At 37.9% G+C, this 22,570-nt stretch overlaps 1 protein-coding gene across 3 annotated transcripts in view; it reads left to right on the top strand.

The window, feature by feature from the left end:
- SLC25A13 (solute carrier family 25 member 13) overlaps positions 1–22,570 on the top strand; it is a 106,042-nt gene that overhangs the window by 10,651 nt on the left and 72,821 nt on the right. For all 3 annotated transcript variants that reach the window (XM_074536220.1, XM_074536218.1, XM_026795224.2), the window contains 2 exons: positions 13,139–13,192; positions 17,710–17,852. In XM_074536220.1, coding sequence (XP_074392321.1) covers positions 13,139–13,192; positions 17,710–17,852 — 197 coding nt within the window. The remainder of the gene's footprint in view (positions 1–13,138; positions 13,193–17,709; positions 17,853–22,570) is intronic.

Below are 22,570 nucleotides of genomic sequence, written 5' to 3'. Positions count from 1 at the left end.
ACACTGTAACTCTTAATGTCTAGTTTTTTTAAACAATTCCATCAGTTTAAAAATTTCAGGGCTTTTAAAGGTTATTTTTGCAATTATTGGAACCTATCAGAAGAGTAATACATGTGCTTTTTACAACTATGATTGTTATGCCTTGATGATTAGGGTAATTGAAGGATTGAAAGAGTAAACTAAATTTCAGAGCTAGAATACAGAAGATGTAGTGTACCTAGATGACCACAGTTATTTGCCAACCTTACAAATACGTGGAAGCAGAGTTTGTTTTCCCTCCTGCTACAGAAGAGGAGACTGAGGGGAGACCTCATCCCAGTCTAGAACTTCCTTATGAGGGGGAGAGGAGGGACAGACACCGATCTCCTTACTCTGGTGACCAGTGACAGAACCCAAGGGAAGAACCTGCAGTTGTGTCAGGGGAGGTTAAAGTTGGATATTAGGAAAGGTTCTTTCACCCAGAGGATGGCTGGGCACTGGAACAGCTCCCCAAGGAAGTGTCACAGCAGCAGGCCTGATGGAGTTCAAGAAGAGTTTGGACAATGCCCTCAGGCCCATTGTCCAGTCATCCTGGGGATGGTCCTGTGCAGGGACAGGGATTGGACTTGATGATCCTTGTGGGTCCCTTCCAACTCAGCATATTCTGTGATTCAGATGTTTTTGTGTAATTAGTATTCTAAGTATCAAAACATGGCTTTTGAGCTAAACAGCTGTTGAGCAAGTCTAAAATATATCATTCCTGAGCAGTTGTGGAACTGCACAGGGAGGGAAGTGTGGGGAATCAAAGTCTGAGTATTTCCTATATAGCTGAACAAATTTCTTCAACTGAAAACTTTAAGAAAAGGATGAGAATAGACATCTGGTATAGTTGAATTTCACTTCTTGTTTCCCCAATAGAGTTTATTATTTCTCTGTTTATGACAGTGATCTTGTTGGTACTTCCTTTGTAATTGAAATTTGATTTACTGGAATTCAGATTGTTATGTAAAATGCCAGTGACCACAGATTTTTCAAGCTCCACACACTGTTTTGCATTTATCTTTTCATATTTTTCAATTTCTGTAGGTGAATACTGCCTGATCTTTATTCACCAAGGATTTAAAAATGTTTTTTTGCTGGAGCCAAGCTTCATTTTCATCTGAGAAGATAAGTTTAAACTTAGTAGGAAATGGAAGGTTCAAAGAAGGTTCTGTGGCAGGTTGGAGTATTTTTGTAGAGCTGGCTTTGCAAGGAGATGAAGAGAAAAAATTAACTAGCAGTCACTGTACTTTGTTTTTCATTCTGACATTGTGTGCTGGGGAAAATGGCTGTAGATTTCAGAATAAGGAAGGGCACACATTTTTCTTTCCTGATGATGTTTGCCCACTACTTAAAAATGCACTCAGTCAACAGGAGAGGAGGCTTTCACCAGGATGATCCTAAACCAAATGCCAATCATCTAGCTAGTAGGAGGAAGAAATTCTAAATGTCTTTATATTTTAGTTGCTGTTTCTTATCCCAACTTCCCTGAACTCTCTCAGCCAGTAGAATCACCATTTTAGGGGGGTTTGGGTTTTTGCTTCAGCCAATGGATATATAATTCTGGGAAGTTATCAAAAGTGCCCACTTCATCAAAGTAAAGCAGTAAATTAGAGTAGTTTTAAAGAAATAAATTAGAACAAATTATTCAGTGTTGAAGTAGCTTGAGCAGCATCTGACTACATCTTTCGTCAAAGGTTGATGGGTGTTAATCAAAATGCAGGTAACATCTCCAAAACATGAAAGGCCATCAGCAGGATCATGACACAAAGATTCTATGTCTGTACATGCAGCTGTGGTTTGAAGGTCTGTGTTCAAATGTGTAGACATGTGGTTTCCTACATTGAGAAATAAAATCTCCTGTCTTAATCCCTCTTGGTAGTGTGTGTTTATGGTGTGGCTTTGCTTTTTTATTTTTGCACTTCTTTTAGATCAGGTGCCCTCTACATCTGCTTAGGCAAATCTGGGGTCTGGTGTGGGCTCTTAGGGTGGGAGAGAGACTGGGATGTTGCCTCATATCAGTAGCAGGGCAGGAGTCTCGTTTCTTAAAAGATTTAATTGAAAGATATGTCCTGCAATAGCAGTCATGTGTTTCCTTTGTTATGTGACTTTCCTGTCACATATGTCCATTGCATGACCTGATGTGTAGGTCTTACTTTAGGATAGAAGAGGTCTGAAAATTAGTACTACTGAATACAAACAGCAGACTTCATTACTGTTGTCATTTTTCTCTGCCTTGGAAATAAAACCTATTCCCAGTCTTCCCTGAATCCTTGGCTGCTAAAACCTCTTGGTCACGTATTTTATTATTGTAGTTCTTTATCATGTTTGACAACTACTATTTGATGAAACATCGCTGATTTAACAGATCTTTGACAGAAGAAACCTTTAAGTGAGGCACTGGGTATGAAAAGCCATTAGAAAAACACGGTATGTAAAAATACCGCGTCTGCCTGATTCCTTCTCTCAGCCCATTGTGCAGTCTGAATCTGACTAGAGAAATCTTCACGTGTTTGGGAGAAGAAATTTTTGAATAATTTCACATTTCCATTAAAATAGTTTTTGTCACTGACATCAAGTCAGCCTTCCTCCTTCCTGTCACTTCACCTGTCTAAGACTGCTTGCCATTGTGTGTCAGTCTAACTGGAAACTACTTTCTAAAGATCATGAATTAGTCCCATGTTGATGCTGTTCAAAAGAAAGAAAAACATGGCAACAACAAACTTTATACAACTGCTTTTACTCTGTTCGCAGACCTAGATCAGTAACTTGGTCTGAATCTTTTCTGTCAAGACTAACTGGTGTGAAGGAGGTTCAGTCTTTTCTGCATTGTGAAGATTATACTACAGGAGTTTTGAGCCTCTTTTGTCTCCATAAAGAAGATAGTGGTGTAAAACCCTTAATGACTGCAAAACTCTTGCAATTTGCTTTTGGTTTTCAATTACATGTAACCTATAGATTCAGTATCTCAGGTAAGAGAACAGCCCAGACCAGAATACTTAATTCTCAAGTGTTCAAGCCTTTAAATCCTGTGTCATTGAAATAGCACTTAATAGTTCCTTATTCTATGTGCCTTTGGCAAGTTGATAATAAATCAGCTTTTTCCCCTTTTTCTCTGGATATGTGGCAAGTGAAGGAAGTAAAGAGAGCCCTAACTCTTGAAAATTATGGAAGTATCTTAGCAAAATGTGCACAGAAAGTCTGCCAAATACACTTGTTTTTCTCCAGTGTTTTTAGGAAGTTTTATACAGAATGTGTGCCTACAATTCTTTTGTAGCTTTGAAAAACTGGGGCTTTGTGCATGACCCATGATGTGATCAAACAAAGGTATATATAATGACAACTAGTGTGAGATCTCCTGGATTTTCTGTTCACTGCAGATTTTCTGGGCTAGTGCAGGTTGTGAAAGGTGTAATCACTGATTGATCACCCAGCCTTTTTTTTTTTTTTTTGAGGTAAAGCATTAACTTTTGTGTTTCAAAGTGCTGGATCAACTGGTCAGAAAGAGGTTTTTTTTGAATTCTGCTACAGTTTTGACAGTTTGGGCTAAAAAGTAGGATACTATGGGATGGCAGGCATGCTGTTCTGAATTCATTTGGTGATGTCAGGGTGCTGACATCAACCCAAGTGTCCAAGGAATGAAATGGAAGAGCTCCTGGTTACTGAGTCATTAAAAGAAAAGTGCTAGGTCTTCTCTGGTGTCTTAAACTCTGCTCTGTGTTTGTTAATCTGGTATTTTTAGAGTTTAGTTTGACTGCAATGCCCTCAAAGTAAATGGAAGTCCATTTCTTGGGGAATAAAAGGTTTGATATTGTTTACCCCTCTGCTAAAAATGCTTTCCTGGAGGTAATTTTAAGGATTTTATCTTTAAATTCCCATCTTTAAATTAAAATGTTCAGTTTGACATCATCATTATTTCCACTGCAACCAAGTGATCTCACAAAAACATTTGGAGGGCAATGCAGCGGAAGTAAATTTAATGTTTTAATGAAACAGCTATTGCTTTATGCAAATATCTATGATAAAACAGACTAACAGATGAGAAGCCAAAATCATTCAAGCTAAAATCAGAATAGTTTGTAATTAAAATGCTGAAAATGTTTCCACAGTTTCTTAAGGAGATGAGAAGATTTTAATTATTGTTGTCAGGTATATTACTAGTTAGGTGTATTATGGAGAGTTATTGTGAACTTTTTAACAGTTTTGACTGAGGTGTGGCAGGTCAGTGGCAGATAAACCCCTAGGATTACAGTGACAGCATTGCATAAAAAAATATAGGTTTTCACTGGTTTATTTTATATTCCTGCATGAAACTGTAAATTATTTCCAAGTACCCTCTTTGATAGCTTCACTTTTCAGTTCACATCTTAAGCAAGAATGAAGGTCACACAACCAGAGTGTCCTGTGGCAGCTGTGTAATCTGCTAATATTTAAACATCAAGCAGTTGTTTGTTGTTAATATTGAAGGTAAGAATTGTGAAATAAAATGTTAAACTGCCTTTACTTTGTACTCCCTGTCTTCAGGGAGATTATGTAATAAGTTTAAACGAAAACCCATATGGTGCTAGTTGGACAAACAGTGATACCCTTGTTTACAGGCAAAAGAGAGTGTGTTTGAAAACACATACTTTGACATATGTATTATTTTGAGATGACAGGTTAAAATCTTCAAGGGAGAGAGATACTTTGTTAATGTGAAAGTCCAGGTTTTCAGAGGATTATTAACATGTTCATGTGGGAAAGGTGGATCGTTACTGTTACTCAACTTTCACAGACGATGGCCGTGCTTCCCATGACCCAGTATGCCACTGTGTTGAGTGCTGTGTGGATAGAAAAAAGAAAAATAAATAGCATTGTTTTTTTGTTTCAAGTAGGAAAATGTTACCTTTTGCCCAAATATGTTCTAGAATGCTCCTGTTATTTTTGTTAGCTACAGGGAAGGGTTCCTGACCACAGGATTTTAGCTTTTCTGTGAGTCTCACCATTTATAGCCTTTTAATAACTTTACTTGATGTGTGTGATGTTGTTTCTCTTATGCAGGTGTCATTTGTTCTTTTTAAAGTTGTAGGTTGGATCCATACATGCATAAGGATTTGTGCCCACTCCCACACCCTTCCCAGTTCTCTGAGCTGCTGAGGTGTAGCATTTTGAATAGAGCTGAATAGATGGTATTGATTATAAACAGGATTTTGAAAAGTGAACTTCTGTCTTCAAAGAAAGAAACACAATACTGAAACAAACCACATTTGCCTGTCAGTTATTCCTACATAATTCCTGTCGTGGAATTATTGGTCAAGTCATGTAATATATATTTCATAACTTTTCTTCAGCACATTTCTTTACCTGCTCATTCACAAGCATGGAGTTACAGATTACAGATTACTCTACCAACAACTTAAGATGCTGCCTATAAACGTTCCACAAGTTTATGTGATACAATATTATTATTATTATTATTATTATTATTATTATTATTATTATTATTATTATTATTATTATTATTATTATTATTATTATTTTGGTGGGGTTTTTTGTAATTAGTAGATATTTAAGAGCAGGTCATTCTGGTTATCATACCCCTATATGGCTCTGTGCCAGGTCTGCTTTCTTCAAAAGGCGGCAGGTTTTTGTTTATTGCTGCAAACAATCTTGCTCACTCACTGGGACCTTGTGTTGGCATCTGGGAGAGAAAATTATGCAGATACCTTTTTAACATTGTTCAGGGTGTCCTTGCCATTGTTGGTTCTGTAATTCATGAAGGTGTCAGATAAAGCATGGAATGCCTCTTTTTAGGTCTCTGTGTGTACTGTATGATGTCAGGTGCAATTGAGGCCTCTGAAGAATTTCCCTGGGAGTGCAGCATCATACCATTGCTTTGAATCTTTGGATTGTGATTTTTCTTGGTGGAAGAACCTCTTTAGGTTATTATAGCTGCTTTGTGCTATGGCAGGGGAAAGTGAGTGTTTGGGTGGTGGTTGGGGTCAGAAGCTTGAAGCCAGGTGAAACCAGGAGTGATTGTCTCCATTAAGCTGTGAGCTGTTGGGAACCTTGAGCACCATGAGCATGGGTACCTTGAAGAGCCTTGTTACTAACTTGTATGTTGCATTCAGAGATGGATCTCTCAGAGCTCACTGTTGCCCTGCACAGCTGTGAGATGATGCTTCCTGAAGGTGCCACTTTCTGAGAGCCATGGTGTTAAATGGCCTTTTGTCTTGTCACCTACCCATTGCTTCATCCTGGTTAAAATACATATTTTATGTTAATAACATTGAATGCCAGGCAAGATTCATGCTGCCATGATAGTCTGCCAGTTCTCTCTTATTTTTGAATGGTAACAGTGTCATTCAGTATCTTCACTGTCTGCTTTCTGCAGAAACTGCTTTCAATCTTGCAGTTGTTACACTGGAGAATTTTCCTATCCTTTGCTTCTTTGGGTGAGATGAATGTTTTTCTGCTAGGTGTAAGCCTCTGGAAGACAAATTGCTGGAACTGGGATGACTGTTTTGAAAGATGGTCATGAGGCCGTTGATGTCTTGAGCTTATGGTCAGTGCACTGGATGTACATTAGCATTATTGTTGTAACAAAACATGCCCTGGGATAATCAAAAAGGAAAGTCTAATCTGGACTGAGATAGCCACCAAATATGTTTTATCAGGTTCATTATTCTTAGATATGACTCTGTTTCTGAAAGGTGTAAGGAAGTAAATAGCATCATTAACATCTATAACCTCATCCATCTATGATGAGCAGGAGTGGGTATTTTTGAAACATACCCATGACTGGATAAAAAATGTCACTTGACCATTCTCAGGAGCCCCTTTGAAAAGAAACTTTTTAATTGAAGGACCTCTAATATATCTTATGTAGAATTATTCAATTCTTCAAGTGAGTGGTGAGCTCTGGTTTGCTGAGATACACAGGAACATATTAACGTTGCATAATGACCATCACAATGTGGCTCACTTGTGTATCTCTGGATCACTGTCCTGAGTAAAAATGTGTTGCAGAACAGCTATGAGACAATAGGGAATATTACTTTGAGAGAGAAATTACAGTCACAGTATGATAACACTTTATGATGGATAGATAGAGTGATTGGAGAACTGGGCTTTTTCTGATAGTAAATGAAAAGCGAAAGAAGTTTCTGTTTTTAACAACATTTAGGTTTTCAGGTTCAGTTTCTTACTGTGGTGTAGTGCATCAATTTTTGTTGCAGGAATGATAGCTGTTGTATCCTTGTCCTAGTCTGGAGGCTGACTACAAATAGTCCAGCTTGTTCCTAACTCCATTTTCTGATAAGTGCTTAAAGTTTGGAGTGGTTTGTGTTGGCCACAGTATGGTACTTTGTCCTTTACTTAAATGCTTTCACTAACCAATGGCGATGCCTAGCTATTTTTACCTTTGTTAGTTTTACTGTCCTTCTGTTTTCCAGATCTTTAAGTACAAAAATTGTAGAAGTAAGCGCTCTAAAGGCATTTTTTACATAGCATTGATTAGCTAATCTTGGAAATTCTTGTAGCAGTTTTTCTTAAGATATGTACTACTCCCACCTTGGTTTCTGTACCTACTTGGAAGTATTGGACAAACTGGACAAGGATATTCCTGTGTGTATATAATTGGTGTTGGTCCCTGATGAATTTGTGTGCAAAAATACTATAGTTCATTGTGAGTCTCCTTGTGTGAGAACCATCCTATGAACAAGCCATCTGCATTTGCTCTGGGACTTTGAAAGTAGGATCAAAGCTAGAAGGTAATTGCACAATAAAGTGGGTTTGTTAGCTTTGATTCACCTGGGGAAGTGAGGCTTCCACCTCCCATGGTGCAGAAGACTGGGAATTGCCCAGAGATTATAATTATGATGAAGTGAAGATGGATGTGAATAGCTTTGCCTGAGATATGCTGTCTTTGTTAGCTAACAATTCATTTTGCTTCAGCAGTGTGTGGGGTAGACTCAGCACCATCTCTTCATTCTCAACCAGTCTGTAGGGTATGAAAAGATCCTACAGAAGATTCTTTATTGTTAATAGCATTCATTTATCTTAGCTTTGCTAGGTGTTATTAGACAAAGGAATGCTTAGTGTAGGGTTAGACTTTTGCGAAGTGTAGTTGAAATGTTTGACTGAGAGGATCAGAACTGTTTTTAGAAGAGAAAGACTGTGCTCAGACTGATCAGGCTGGATATACCTATCTGCTTGGTAGTTACCAACGTCTCTTGCAGTTCTTCTTAGCCTAAGCCTTTGGGCAGATATGCCAAATGCTGTCTGAACTGTATTTTCCTAGGAGAAATACTCAGTTTATTGTTAAGGAGGTCTGTTGAGAAGGTTTTTGATCTGCCTTCAATGCCAGCTCTCCTTGCAGTTGTCTGATTCTCTGCTTGGTGAGCTGGTCCACACATCTTGCTTGAAATCTCCCTTGTAATGTCAAGTTCTGCATGGTTCACTTTCCACTGTAGATCACAGTCAAGTTCTTTTACTGTAGAAGGAATGGCAGTTCTTTTGCTGAGGTGACAATATGGGACTAACAGAAAATGCTTATTGAGGCAGCTGAAACAAGAGGCTGTGCCCTGCACAGAGGCTGATGCAGAATACTTGTAACTTAGGATATGGGTGTGATGATGGAAAGTGACCAAGGAAAGTGCTAGGTTAGGAGAATGATTATATATGTTAATGCCAGTATAGTCTAAAAAGGGAAGAAAGATGATTCTCATCTACATGAACAGGTTAGCTGTATTAAAATAAAAACTGGAATATTGTCTTAGCATAATACTTAGTGGGTTTCTGGTCTGAATTCAGACTTGGCCAGTAACTGTGCTTTGACTGGTTTCCGATATTCCAGTCACTCATTTAAACAAGAATGTAAGGTCAAACCCCAGTTTGATCTCCTTTGGAGTTGCACATTTGAAGTGTATATGTATACTTTTAGCCAGAAGGAAACATTACAATGATCTAATCTGACCTCTTACATAAACTGGGCCACATGTGTTTGAGTCTTACAGGTGGACTCAATAACTTGTGATGAAATAAAAGAATAACCCTACAAGACATAAGGTTTCAATTTTAATTTGAGGTCTTGTAGTGGTATGAAATACATTGCATTCTTCAGTTGTGTTTAAGAATGGATGAACTTCTGAAAAATAATCTTAATTTCAACACAAGTTACAGGAGCATGTGATCACTTGTTGAGCCTTTCATCAAACATCTTTTCTCTGTATGTGTCTGTAGATGGTGTTCTCTAGAACTGAGCAGACCGAGCTCACCACTGTCAGCTCTGCCACAGCTCTGGCTCTGTGCTTGGAGAAGGACAGCTGTCCAGCATCTTACCTGCTCGCTGTCAGGAGGTTTTAAAGATACTGAGGTCTGGGGGGGAACTTTACCTCTGTTTTTCCTTCACATCTGAATTGTATTCACACTAAACCAAAAGAAAGAAAGAGTATTATCTCTTTGTCTTGGGTTAGGCCTTGCTGTTGTTGCAATAAACTTTCTAGAATATTGTAGCAATTCCCAAGTATTCCTGGATCATAATCACCTTTCTACTCTGTTCAGACTGTGGCTACTAAAATGATCTTTGCTGTGAAGGTGAGAAGATCAGATACTATATTTTTGCCATTAGATTGATGTTATATTGACATTAATTATGATTTTCCTACTGCCCTTTTTCTTTCTTGCCCCCCCATGTTGTTGTTCTTTACTGGATGGAGCACACTATGTTATTAATCTTTTTGTGTCTTTTGATACCATGCAATCTTTCACAACTTGTTTCTTCTACCTTGTGTATGACAAATATATTAATAGAATTGGTTGGAAATGTAATATAATCTTCTTTGACTCTCAGTGGATTCTGTTTTCTTGTGTCCTACAGTTATATTTTTATGGAAAGACTCTGCATTTAATTTTGAGTATGGAAGTGAGACTGAAAATGCATGTCTCTGTAAATTGAGGATAAGTCAATAAGGAGAAAAGAGGGCTGCTGGAGAAAATGGGCTGAAATTATGGTCAAGGTGCAAGGGAGCCTGAAAATATGATGAGCTCCAGCATGCAAATCAATCTGTGTTACTGTCTCTCACAGAGTTTTCCTTTTCTCTGTGCACCCTTTGTTGAGTGTTGTTGCAAATGGGAGGGACTCAGCATTTTAAGTGCAGTTCTTATACTGCCTGTTCTGTTTCATTCTTCAGATATATTATAACACCCATGTACACACAGTATGTTGCTAAAAACTTTCAGGTGTCTACCTTAGGAATGAAAATCCCTGCTGATATTTTCTATACATGATCCCAATCTTCCCTGTAGAGTGTTCTAACTTGATTATAGTCCTGCACTTCAGTTGATGTACTCTGTTGTCTCCTGGGCTTTTTAATAACAAATGTTGTATGTTGGAGGGCGTTCTTCTCTGAACCTTACTTAATAGAAGTTGCAGTTTTAAGTGTATCTGTTACATAGTATTTTTTTTTAAAGAGCAATGCAACATTATTTCACTCAGATCTCCTTTATCAAACGCCTTCTCCTGCCGCTAGAGAGGTGTTAGGCCTTCCAGCTCGTAGCTGGTTTTATCTTTATGGAGAAAAGATGGAAGTAAAATTGGGAAGTCTTTCCAGTAACAAAACACATCACCTGAACCCAGTTATGTGAGTCAGTAAATATCACCTGAGCTGACTGATGGAGAAGCAGCTTTCGTCTGTGGGTCACTTTTCATCAAGCATGCTACCTGTCAGCTTGCAGTCTTGTTGGCATCAGGTTACTCAGCCTTTCAACTGATGACATAACAGATTACAGAATGGTATGGAAAGTAATATTTTGATCTTTTCTAGAGGGGAATCTTCTAGTAACACCTGTCATCAGGATCAGTTTTTATGGCTGTGTGTGCAGCTTCAGCCTTGCCTATAGCTGGGTATGGATGAAAAGCTGAATAAAATGCTTCTCTTAGTCACTGGTATGGCTGCATTAATATCAGTCTTCCTGAAGTTCTCATGTAATGTAATGGAGGCTCTTTTCTTCATTTGGGATCAGATACACCTTTCAGAAAGCACATTGGTAGATGTGACATGGATGCACCAATTAACACGGTGTTAACCGTGCCTTTCCTCTCCTGTTTGCTGGGGAATGGAAAAATGAGGAAGTAGACTGGGGGAAATGGAGAAAAGCTGTGGTATGCAGCCACTGCTGGGGCTCCCAGTCTGCAGTTCTCCTGTGCCATTCATTGACCTAACCAACTTCAACCTATCTTTCAGTATCGGTGGTAAAAAAAACCACTCAAATTCCCCCGTAATCAAATGGGGGCTCAAAAATGGTAGCTGGACTGTGAGCACATCTCCCAGGTTTCTCAGAATTGTTAATGTCAGTGAAATTAAAGGAAAATAGTGGAAGTTCATGTATCTTTTCCCTTTTTTTCCTGCCTTGGTTTCTTTAGGCTTAGCTTTCTCGGACAGTATAAAATTTGAACTTTAAGACACAAAATATGATACTGATTTATATTTACTGGCTAAAGAAGTGTCTTTCCTTTGCTTGTATAGTGGCAAAGTTCTGAAGCAGCATAGAAATACTGCTTTCTTTTCTTTCCACAGAGTTCCCAATTGCTCTAGACTATCAGATTTTTACAAACAGGTTAAATTAAATCTCTCTTCACAGTGATTGTATTTAGGACACCTTGCATTTTAGCAAACACACATTTTTATATTCTTAGCTTCAAAATTACGCTTTGATTTTTTTGCAATGCTTTCATACAGATTTCTGTGTAGACACAGGATTGGAACTCCAGCTGTGGACTTTGTCAGTTGAGCATAGATGTGGTTTTTCCCTTCTAAAAAACTTATAGAATTTTGTAAGAAACTGTAATCATAGACTTTTCTTAAAATATTCTGGGTTTTGGTTTGGTTTTTTGGGTTTTTTTTGCATGTTTTTTTGTGGGTTTTTTTGGTATTTTTTTCACCATCTGGGATGAGGACAAACTTATTGAAGATTTGTCAGTAAGTGTATGTGTGAGGATATAATGCTGTTGTACAGACTTACACGGACTCCTTCTATTTTCTGCAGTAGGCCAGTATGGTTCCAGAAATGCACTTGGGGTCACATTTTCCTTTGCACTCTACCATTGCTATAAAGAGTTAAGAAAGTAAAGTAGTGTTTTATTGATAACATTTCTGATGTTTAATTAAGTGAGGGTAAGATTGTGTGTCTTGTCCTTTGGCTGTTTATTCCCTGTTACAAATTTTTTGAAAATCTCTGTTTGCTTGCAAAGTATTTTTTTTTTAATTTGGAGTACATGGATGTTCTGAATTGACTTGTCAGATGAGGGTTATTATGTTAGCAAGCAAGATTTTATCAAGGTAGCTTGAAGAAGGAAAGGGAAACTATAGTAGGCACAGGCTGAGGGGACACATCCATTTAGTGCCAAAAGCAGCAAAAGGATTGTATGGTATATCAACCAGGATAATACTGATGAACTTACTCCGTAGTGGGTTGAATATTTTTTGATTCAGTGTTTTGAAAAAAAAAAATCTAATTTGGGCTTGTGGTGATAAATATAAATTACATTTAACTTTCAACTTCCTAATTTGATCTGCAGAAAAATCTAGATACTCTAGATACTGCTTTCTGAATTAATCTCATTAAAAACATCTACACTTTAAGTTTATAATGGTGTAATAAGCCAAATAGTTACATTGAAATTCAGTTTTTTATGGAGCTGCTTTCTTGAACAAGTTTGTGAGTCTGAGTATTTCATTCTTGCCGTTTATCACTTATGGACTGTGTATGGCGCTCTGAAATCTTTAAGTGAAAGGTGCTAGAGGTGTAGAAAATCTGTGGTAAGGATAGTATAATGCTGAATCCCAGCAGAGAGGTATATTATAGAGATGTGATTCTTGAATGTCTTTGTGACTTGTTAATGTGTGCTTGTTTAAGAGTTGCAGGGTTGCATAACGAAAGCAGAACAAAAATATTGAATAACCTTATGTAAGTGTGAAATGGATAAAATGAGCGTGGCCAACTAAAGCTGTGCCTAATTTATCTGAGGTGAACATTTATTTTCATCACTTGTTCTGTTGTTTGTGTTCTTGTTTTTAAATGACACTTTGACACCTTTTGTGTAAGCTATGCATATTAATGTAATTGTATTTACTTGTAGGTGGCTCTAACCAAAAGAGCTGATCCAGCTGAGTTGAAAGCAATATTTTTGAAGGTATGTGTAAAGTAAATATTTTACTCTCTCTGCTTAAATTTTTCATATCTTTTGCTCCTTTATTGCAGCATACAACTCTTGATATTTTTTTTTCCAACCATTAATCATTCACTGTATTATTACCATGTTAGACTTAAATACCATTATCAGAATTGAACAATGCTCACCAAGAAGTCAGATATATTCCTGAGTGATTATTGTATTGACTCAGAAGAAGTATTGCTATCTTAGAAAAAACCCACATTGTTCAGAGAATGTGGTAGGAGTTTCACTATTGTTCTTACATGTGGTAAAATGTTCATGTAGATACCTTACTGTTAAATGATTTGATAAACTTTCTTCTTCCATCCTTGCCATCCTTTCTTCCTTGGGGTTATCTCTGCTTCTGTTATTTGTAGAACTGTTGGGATGATCACCATATGAAGTGCTGGCCATATTTATTATTTAACTGAAATTCTTTCTTTGTTGGCCTGCTGTGGAAAGCACGCAAGTAAAGACTCGCGTACTTGCTTATGTACTTGAGAGAAATGAGCTTTAGTGTTTTGCTGAAGACTGGGAGCTGATTCTCCAACACTACTCTGTTCTTGTGAGACCCCACCTGCATTGCTGCATCCAGCTCTGGGACTCTCAAGATAAGAGGGATGTGAACCTGTTGGAGCTAGTTCTGAGGAGGGTCAAAAAAAGATGATCAGAGTGCTGGAGCACCTTTGCTATGGAGACAGACTGAGAATTGAGTTGTTCAGCCTGGAGAAGAGATGGCTCCAGGGAGATTTTGCTGCAGCCTTTCCGTACCTCAGTGGAGCCTACAAATAATCTGGAGAGGGACATTTCACAAGTATAGGGACATTTTACAAGAACATGTAGTGGTAGGAGAAGGCAGAATGACTTTAAACTGAAAGAGAGTAGGTTTAGGTTAAGGAAGTAAGGAAGAAACTCTTACTGTGAGGTTGGTGAGTCCCCAGAATAGCTTACCCAGAGGAGTTATGAATGCCCCATCCCTGGAAGTGTTCAAGGCCAGATTGGATGGGGCTTTGAGTAACCTGGTCTAATGGGACATGTACGTGCCTATGGCAAGGAGATTGGAACTAGATGATCTTTAAAGTCTTTTCCAACCCAAACTATTCAGTGATTTTGTGAAACTGGCCTTCTTTGGCCCATTTCCTAAATTTAAATAACTATGTCTAGCCTTCCTAAGATTCATTATTCCACTATCTGGGTAAGTTTGGTATTCTGGTATAAAAAAAAAGAGTAGAAAAATTTGTGGTTCTGAAGAATAAGTATGAGGTAGATGGCACAGTGCTATTAGGGAGCTGTTGTATCTAAATTATTTCTGTGGAGGTGTTGAGGGCCTGAGACAGCTCATACTTTTCCAGTTTCTTCCCTCCATCTTTGCTCTCCAGCATCATGCCCCACTCTGTGTAGTTCTTGGTATTTTTTTCATTGTCCCTTGTGAGCTATTATTAACCATATGTGTAGGTGTCACAATGTATATTGCCTGTATTTATAGTTTTATTATATACTGTCAGTATTTATAGCTCCTGAGAAAGTCAGGATTTAACTTCTTAAGTCCTGAAACTTGTATCTGTCAGGAGAGCAAAGAGACCCTTGCAAAAGAAGGGGTTATGTGGTTTACAGAGGAACATACTTGAAGAGCAGGAGCACAGCAGCAGAAAAAGCAGACAGGGATTAGACCACTGACCTGAGAAGACAGTAGCATTGAGGAAGGAAATAAACACACTAGAGAGAAGCCCAGTCCCTTCTGAGCTATGAGGTGATCCTCAGTTGGAGAGTGGGGAAGTTGGTGAGTTGGTTTGCTGAGAATAGTGGGAAAATTGTTTCCTACCTGCCTGTGGATATTCATCTCTTACTTTTGTGAAGATTGTAGCTCCCTCAACCACCTGGTTTGGTGATTGAATGGGCTGTAGTTTAGCACACTAAATGCCACCTCTGACTTCTTTTTCTTCCTCTTTTGCTTTCCCTTCCACTAAAAAGAAGAGATCCCAGTAAAGAAGTAATGAAATATGAGCTAAATGTTTTGTTCAGTGTAATGCAGCATTGTCATGCTGCTTACTCCCAAGAAGGAAAAAATGATGAGTAAATGTGTTATGTTGTTTCATGGTCTACAGATGAGTGATGCCCAGAGTGTTAATTAAGCTTCTTCAGGCTATTTTAAATGGTGAAGCCAATAGAGTTGCTGCTGCAGATTGTGGAATGTTCACTTACAAAATAATTTGACAACTATTCTTTCCTACTTCAATTCAGAATTTAAAAATGTGATTGCTGTTTAGGGATGGTACCCACAGTGTAGAAATAAATGTGAAATTATCAGTTTAAATGCAGTGCATTGCAGTCAACTTGTAGCATATTTAGTATGTCAAAGCCCCAATAGAATGTTTGCAAATCTTACTTTAAATGTGGTTAAACTTGTTATTACTTGACTATATAAAAAGTGTGTAAATAAGTTGCCAAAAAGCCATTAAGTACTATGTATAATATCAAATTCTCTGTGGGTATAATTGTCAAAGTGGGGAAAAATAAAATTGTAAAGAGCCAATTTTTAAATGCTGCCCCTCCAAAACAAATAGAATTGATGTTTTCTTTATTTTTGTTATAATTTCCAAGAGTACTTCTTCTAAGTCTTCTAACATAACCCCTAAGAGATTAGATTTTAGTCAAAAGTGATCAAGCTGACATTTTTCAAGGTCATTTTCTATATGTAGTATAGAGTACGTGATTGGATTTCAAATACACTTGAGTAAATCACAATGACAAGAAACAGGGGGACACTGAAACCTTGTGCTGTTTTCTGTTATTGAGTGCCCTAGCAGGGGGTTAGACTGGATGAAAAAAAGAAATGTAGAAGCATAGACTGTCTGACTTATTTGATTTGTTTCTCAATAGCAGCTGTGTTAAAAGTTTCTGTGGCTGGGATTTTGAAGGATTCTGTCTTTCTGCAAATGATTACATTGAAATCAATTGATCTGTTAGTTCTTATAAAAGTATACAATTCAAAATTCCTTGCAGTGTAGCAGCTACCAAGTATGTGTTATTGAAACAGGAATCCTTTAGCACTATCCAATATATAGATGCCAAAACAAGTTATGTTTTGTTGGATTTGCTTCTCTGAAGCCCTGTTTCTTGAAGATATTGCTGTACCTGAAAATGGTATTTCTACAGCACTAGAAGAAAATAATCTACTTACTGTAACACTTTGGCATCCCTCTGAGAGTTATATGCCTACAGCAGGTATAACAGGGCACTGCAGGCTCCAATATGAAATGAAAACTGGCAGTTTTCGTCCCTTAGCGGAGCCACAGTAATGTGAAATAAAACATGTGCTTGAGGTACACTACAAAATAGCAATAGGCATCTAATTTATTTATTACTTTAGTGTGGATAATACTCTGTGGGGAGATGCAATGATAATTTATCATCCTACCCTGTCTTAAAAAATTAAAAAAGAGAAATCAGCGGTTTCTTTCCTGTTCTCAATGCATACTTGTTATCCCAAGATAGATCTGTTTCCCTTAAAGCTAGCACATGGTTCTACAAATCTTGCCTGGGATTTCTGTTTCTCTTAATAATTGTCTTTATCCTTTTTATTTTCTCAAAATACATTCTTTAGGGTTGATTTCAAATTTGACCTTCTTCAGAAAATTAGGAGTTAAAAATTTGAGGGTAGACATGGTAACAAAGGGAATTTTATTTATTTAGATATTATCTTCAAAAATATTAATATTACTTTTATTTGTAATGTATTACTGGAGGCTTCCCCTGGAAGCAAATATGCTTGGGTCTTTTCTGGAGTAGTATGCTAGTAACTGTGTGTAAAGCAGGGATAATGTATGACAGGTGTCAGAATTCTTTTCTTATTTCTGCAGTGTGCTGAACTGTCAAAGTTCGTTTTCTGCTGTTATATTTTTCTGCAAATGGTATTCTTTGGCCTCCTTTCAGCACTTCAGCCAAGGAGAAGTATCTGTAGGCTCTCCTTTCCTTAAGGAGAAAGCTCCATGGCTGGAGGTGATGCAGTAGGGTTCTCCAGTACAGCACCCCCAGGTGGACATTCCTGCGGGATCATTTGCTGCCCTGGCATGTGCGGGTGTCGTCAGTCCTGCCTTCTCATAGAATAGCTAAAGAAGGACTCATTTCACATAAATAAGATATGCTGTCAGAGTTTCAGTGGGCCTGAGATGCCACATACCTGCTTGCAAATGTGCTTGTTCTTCTGCTTCAGAAACATATTTGGTGCTATGGAGAATTTCTAGACTACTGTGGAGAAATTTTGGCATGATAATCAAAAAATCCTATGTCTGCCATTCGTTGTGTGGGAAGCTGAGCCTTCAGCTGCTTCAGTACTCTCCTCTTACTCTTTCCTGTTTGGCTCTAGGCTGTAGGTTCCCTGGAGCAGAACTGTCATCTGCTGTAACAGAGGCCTGCTCGTGACTGGGGACTATGGGTGGTGGTAATAAATGCCTGGAGCAGGATGTGTGGCACTAAATATTGTGTTCACTTAACAGTATGCAAGTGTGGAGAAGAATGGAGAATTCTTCATGTCTCCTAATGACTTTGTCACACGGTACTTGAAGATAATTGGAGATGGTTTGCCTAATGCAAGCACTGTACAGCTCCTTGCAGGTGTGGTGGATCAGACAAAAGATGGGTAAGTGGTTTTTTTGTGGTTTTGGTTTGGGGGGTGGGGGGAATTTGTAGTTGATTGTTTGTTTTTTTTCTTTTTCTTTTTCTGTTGTTCATTTAAAAAATACAAAATCATTTTTTCAAACAGTGTGATCATTGAAGGGGGGGTTGTTTTGTTTTCCCCTGCAGATCCATAAAGAGATACAGAATATTTTAAGTGAAAAGAGTAGAAACATTGTTTTCAACTGCACTTAACATTTAGTGGTGCAAACAATTTTCTGTCTACTATGTATTTTTAATTCATGGAACCTTTCATGTTTGTTGGCTGGCTCCCCTAGCTCCTGCTTTTCTTTCCTTCCCTGAGTCTTTCTGTCTCTGTTTACTTTATGTATCTGTCACAAACACATTCAAATAGAAATCCAAAGTAAGTTTAGATGATGTAGGAAGAGATCCTAGAAAAAAGTGCCCCTGCTTTGTTTTGCCATGGCACTGTTAAAGGTTTTTGCTGCTGTGTTTTTGCTTCAAGAGGGAGGAGGAGCACCTAAGGTATTTAGGGAGCTACTCTGCAATCTTGGGAAGACAGCAGTGAAGTTGGTTGCACATGGTTTGCATTTGAAAGGCCGACTTTGCCAATAGGCAAGATTAGCTACCCTTCCATCTTCCTTCCCCCTACTTTAATGAAATCCTAGCATTTGCTTTTGATACATGCCCAGGCAAGCTATCTCTTCACCCATATGAGTTGTTGAACCCTCCCTTTAAAGTATCTTTAGAGAAACTTGAGAATAATTAGCTATGGACTTAAAGTGTGTAGTTGTGGCATTTTTAGAAACCAGAAAACTTCAGGCATGACTCATATCAGTGGTTGCAGAGAGTAAAATGTGAGATAAACAAAGCATGACTAGAGAATGCAGTCTTCCTAGGAAAAGATGCAGGCATAACTGAGAAATTTTGCAGTCCTTTCTGTGCTCTCTTTTCGGCTCAGCCACTCTCGTGTATTTGCAGCTCAGCACCTTAAGCCTTGCAGATGAGTTAATGTGATGATTGCTGCCCCAGGAAAAGAATTCTGTAAAAGCTTGTGTTGGTAACATTGATGGCATCAAGAAAGCCATGTCTTCAGACAGCGTTTGACTGAAAACATTAAACATTTCTCAGATTTCTTCCCTTGGTTTGATGCCTGCAAAAACAGCATTTTCCAAATTACATGGCTTCAAATCCGTTTTGTAATAAGAAGATTGAGAACATAATCCATACCTTGTGATTTGGATCTCCCTCACAGAAGCTGGTGTCAGGAAGAACAAAATGTAAAACTGTAGCCTATGTGAACTTGTTGACAAGTTTGGATTTCGTAACTTGGCGTGATCTTGTAAGAGTTTTGCGGTGTAGTATTGAGGCTTCTAATTGCTGCTTTCTGCCGTGGGTAAGGATTGTTTCTGTAATCCGCACTGCAGTGACAGTTCCTAACGTGTCTTTGGAGAGTCTCTTCTGGTATTCAGGCTGTCTTCCTGTTTAGCTAATGTGTGAAAGAATGGAGAAAGTTTGGGAAGTGATTATCATCCATCTCCCTAACGTGGCATTGTAGCCTTTTTTGCTGTGTTGCTCAGTTTTTGTACCTTGTTCTCCTGGTGTTTAAAGTAATTTGCAGAGTAATCATCAAGGCAGCAACAGGACTACTGGTCCTCTCCTATTGAATGTTGCTAATTTAGCAGTCCAGAGCTTCCAGTTTTACAGTGAAGCACAAACCAGCTTTTGTTGGTGTTAATTTTTAATAGGCTTGTCAGTGTTTAGGGACTTACACATGGTTAAGGTCACGAGAGTCTGTTCAGTAATTTAGCATTATTTCTATTATAAAATAGAAGGTATCTTGCAAGAGCAATGACAAGTTAATATTGTTACAGTGTTGGTGACTTAAAGTAGTGCAGTTCTGAAAATACTGCTAGGCTATTTCCAGAAGCATTTATCCACTGTCTTGGATCCCTCTTTTGCTCTGAAGAAGCAGCTGTTGTTCATGACTGTTGAGCATGACCACTTGTCACTAAAAGGGTCTGAGCCTCCACCAGGGCTGTTCCTAGCACTCTTTAGAATGCTTTTTAATTCCTTCTGATTTTGGTGACAAGTTAGGTATACATACCAAGTGTAATCAGTGTGAAATACTTAACTGCGTAAGTACGTAGGTGAAACGCAGACAGCACAAGGACTTCAGACTCACGAGCAGGGCATAAAGGTGGGCAAAGAGTTTCTTACCCAAGAGCTGAAGAAGTTCTGAGTGTGAAATGAAACAAACTGCAGCTCTTACATACAATCTCACAGTGGTCACTCGTAGACAAAAGCTCATGTAAGTGTAGCCCAGTTCCTGCATGGCCAGAGATTGAGGATTTGAGGGTCTACTTGAGCTGTTGTTGTTGTGACAAAGGTACGAGACCTCTTAAGGCATACTCTGTTGTTCAGTGAATATCTGTTGCCATGGGAGCAAGTTTTGCCTCCATCTTAAGCCAGGGCAGAGGTTTATTTGATGGTGGGCTTTTCTGCTGTTCTCTTATGGAGGTGTTTTTTTAAGATTTCCTCTAAGAAAAGGAAATACTTTCCTTGCCAGACAAACCTTTCAAAGTAGTCAACTGGTAATGAAATACATTTTAATAAGTGTTGTATTGCGTGGTTGTTGTTTGTATGAAACAGATTGAGGAGCCTGGTTCCTGGCCTTAAGCCTCTCACTCCTAACCTTAGTTTAAAAAAAAAAAAAGGCTTCATTTGGCCTCGCTTGGATCAGAAATTTCCCCAAAAAACAGTAGCTTTCTAAAGGCCTATCAGCAATAGGCATTTTCCGTCCTGCCTACTGTAATATAATTTTTCAGATTCTTGTTGGTACTTTTAAACATCTGCCTAACAAAATAAGTATTTACTGCACGTCTCTGTTTGGACTGTAGTAACTAACACTTTACTAAGAAATACCATATGCTTTATTTATAGAAAGGACAAAGTATTCAAAAATAACACTTGGAAATACCAGCATTTTCCATTATTATTGGTTATAAATTTATCCTCTAATGCACCAATTTACACTATACTTAGTTTACCTAGCTTGCAGTGTAAAATAATAGATGTAGCTTCAATTTTTGTCCCATTATGTTACCATGTTTAAATTGCTGATACAGTAAAAACATCTGCATTGATTTCTGAAGAAAACCTCTTCATCATTGCATTTGTGTGTATTATTACAGCAGGTAATAAAAAGCAGGTGGGTTTTTTTCTTTGTGTGGCTGCTTGCAGACTTTCTGTGGTGGGAATGTGTTGTGTCTATGTGATGTCCAGATACCATGGGTGTGAGCGTAGAAGACAGGAGAGGGTAGTAAAAAGTGGTTTTGCTGCACCATACTCTGTTGTTATGTTTTGACTGGTGCTCTTGTATGTGGATGCTTTTGAGATATCAAGGTTTGAACCTTCCTGAATAAGCTATGCAGTATTGGCACTGGTAATGAGGATATGAAGGTGAAGGATGACTTTGACTTACTTGGGTGGAATATCTTCAAAACTGAAATAAAATTTTGTAAACATTTCAGCTTCCTCTCGTTGTGCTGTTAAAATCACTAGGTTTTGCTCTGCTTTTGTAACATAAATGACTACTTCTTTAGGTATATTAAATAACTCTTAAGTAGTATATTGAAGTCCATGTTAACATGTGCTGTTTAATGACACCTAATGAAATTCACTGAAGGGTTATGCTAAACCCAAAAGGGTGATGCTAAAGCAGAGAGAAAACATGTTACCCAGGCAACTACCCTTGTGCAGTACAGAGAAGTGAGCATATGGCTATGTAGTACACATTTTTTCAGCTTCTTTAAGCATTAAGAATCACACGTGTAATTGACTGAAAAATTACTGCTCAGTTACTGTATTGTATGGTCATAATAGAAGTAAATGAATACGTCGTCCTTAGAATAGATCTGTTGGGAATCACTAGCAGGCTAGTCTACTTAGGGAGCAAAAATACAATAAGAAGAAAATAGCTGGTTTAATTAACATGTAAAAATTGGGTTAATTTGAATTCAGCTGGCACAGCAGATATTAATGTCTCTTCTTTAACAGTCTGGCTAGAACTACACAATTTGTACACTTTTTAATCTTCCTAGTTCTATGACTAATTGTTTTAAAAAATGGATATAGGGTTATTTTAAGCATTTATCTGTGATTTATTAGGGGGGTTATTGCTTCCAAGTGCTGAAAAAAAAAATGCTTCTACTAGTATAAAATCTTGTAATAGTGTTAATACATGGAATTTTAATCAAACCCAGGCCTATCACATAGCATATGTTCTTAACATGGTGCTAGGATTCTGCTGGGATAGATGCTGTATTTCTTTTCTGGGCTGTAATCACTGTATTGTGAACCATTGGTAAGGACATGTGCAGGTTGTTTCACACAAAAGCAGCTTTACCAAAATGATGTTGGCTGAGATTTTACATTTATAATTCCAAACAATCCTATTCTAGAGTCTTGTCACCTGCTGTCCTTTTTGTTTTTCCTGTGTGCATGTATTATAATCTTTGGAACAGAACTCAGTGCTTTGGATCTGTTTACTGTTCTGTCAGGTATGTAGCCAATAATAATAAATAATAATAGCTTTTTATAGCCAGTAAGTCACATTGTAACAGTAAATATGCATAAATACAAAACTGAGTAGGTTGTGATAGATTGGTTCAAAATTGAACGTAATTTTACTTTGGAAAAAATTTCTTTTGGCTTAGAAGG

This window comes from Zonotrichia albicollis, chromosome 1, assembly GCF_047830755.1.
Source record: "Zonotrichia albicollis isolate bZonAlb1 chromosome 1, bZonAlb1.hap1, whole genome shotgun sequence".
NCBI lineage: Eukaryota > Metazoa > Chordata > Aves > Passeriformes > Passerellidae > Zonotrichia > Zonotrichia albicollis.
The sequence above is the reverse complement of the archived record's forward strand: the minus strand, read 5'-3'. Positions and strand labels throughout refer to the sequence as shown.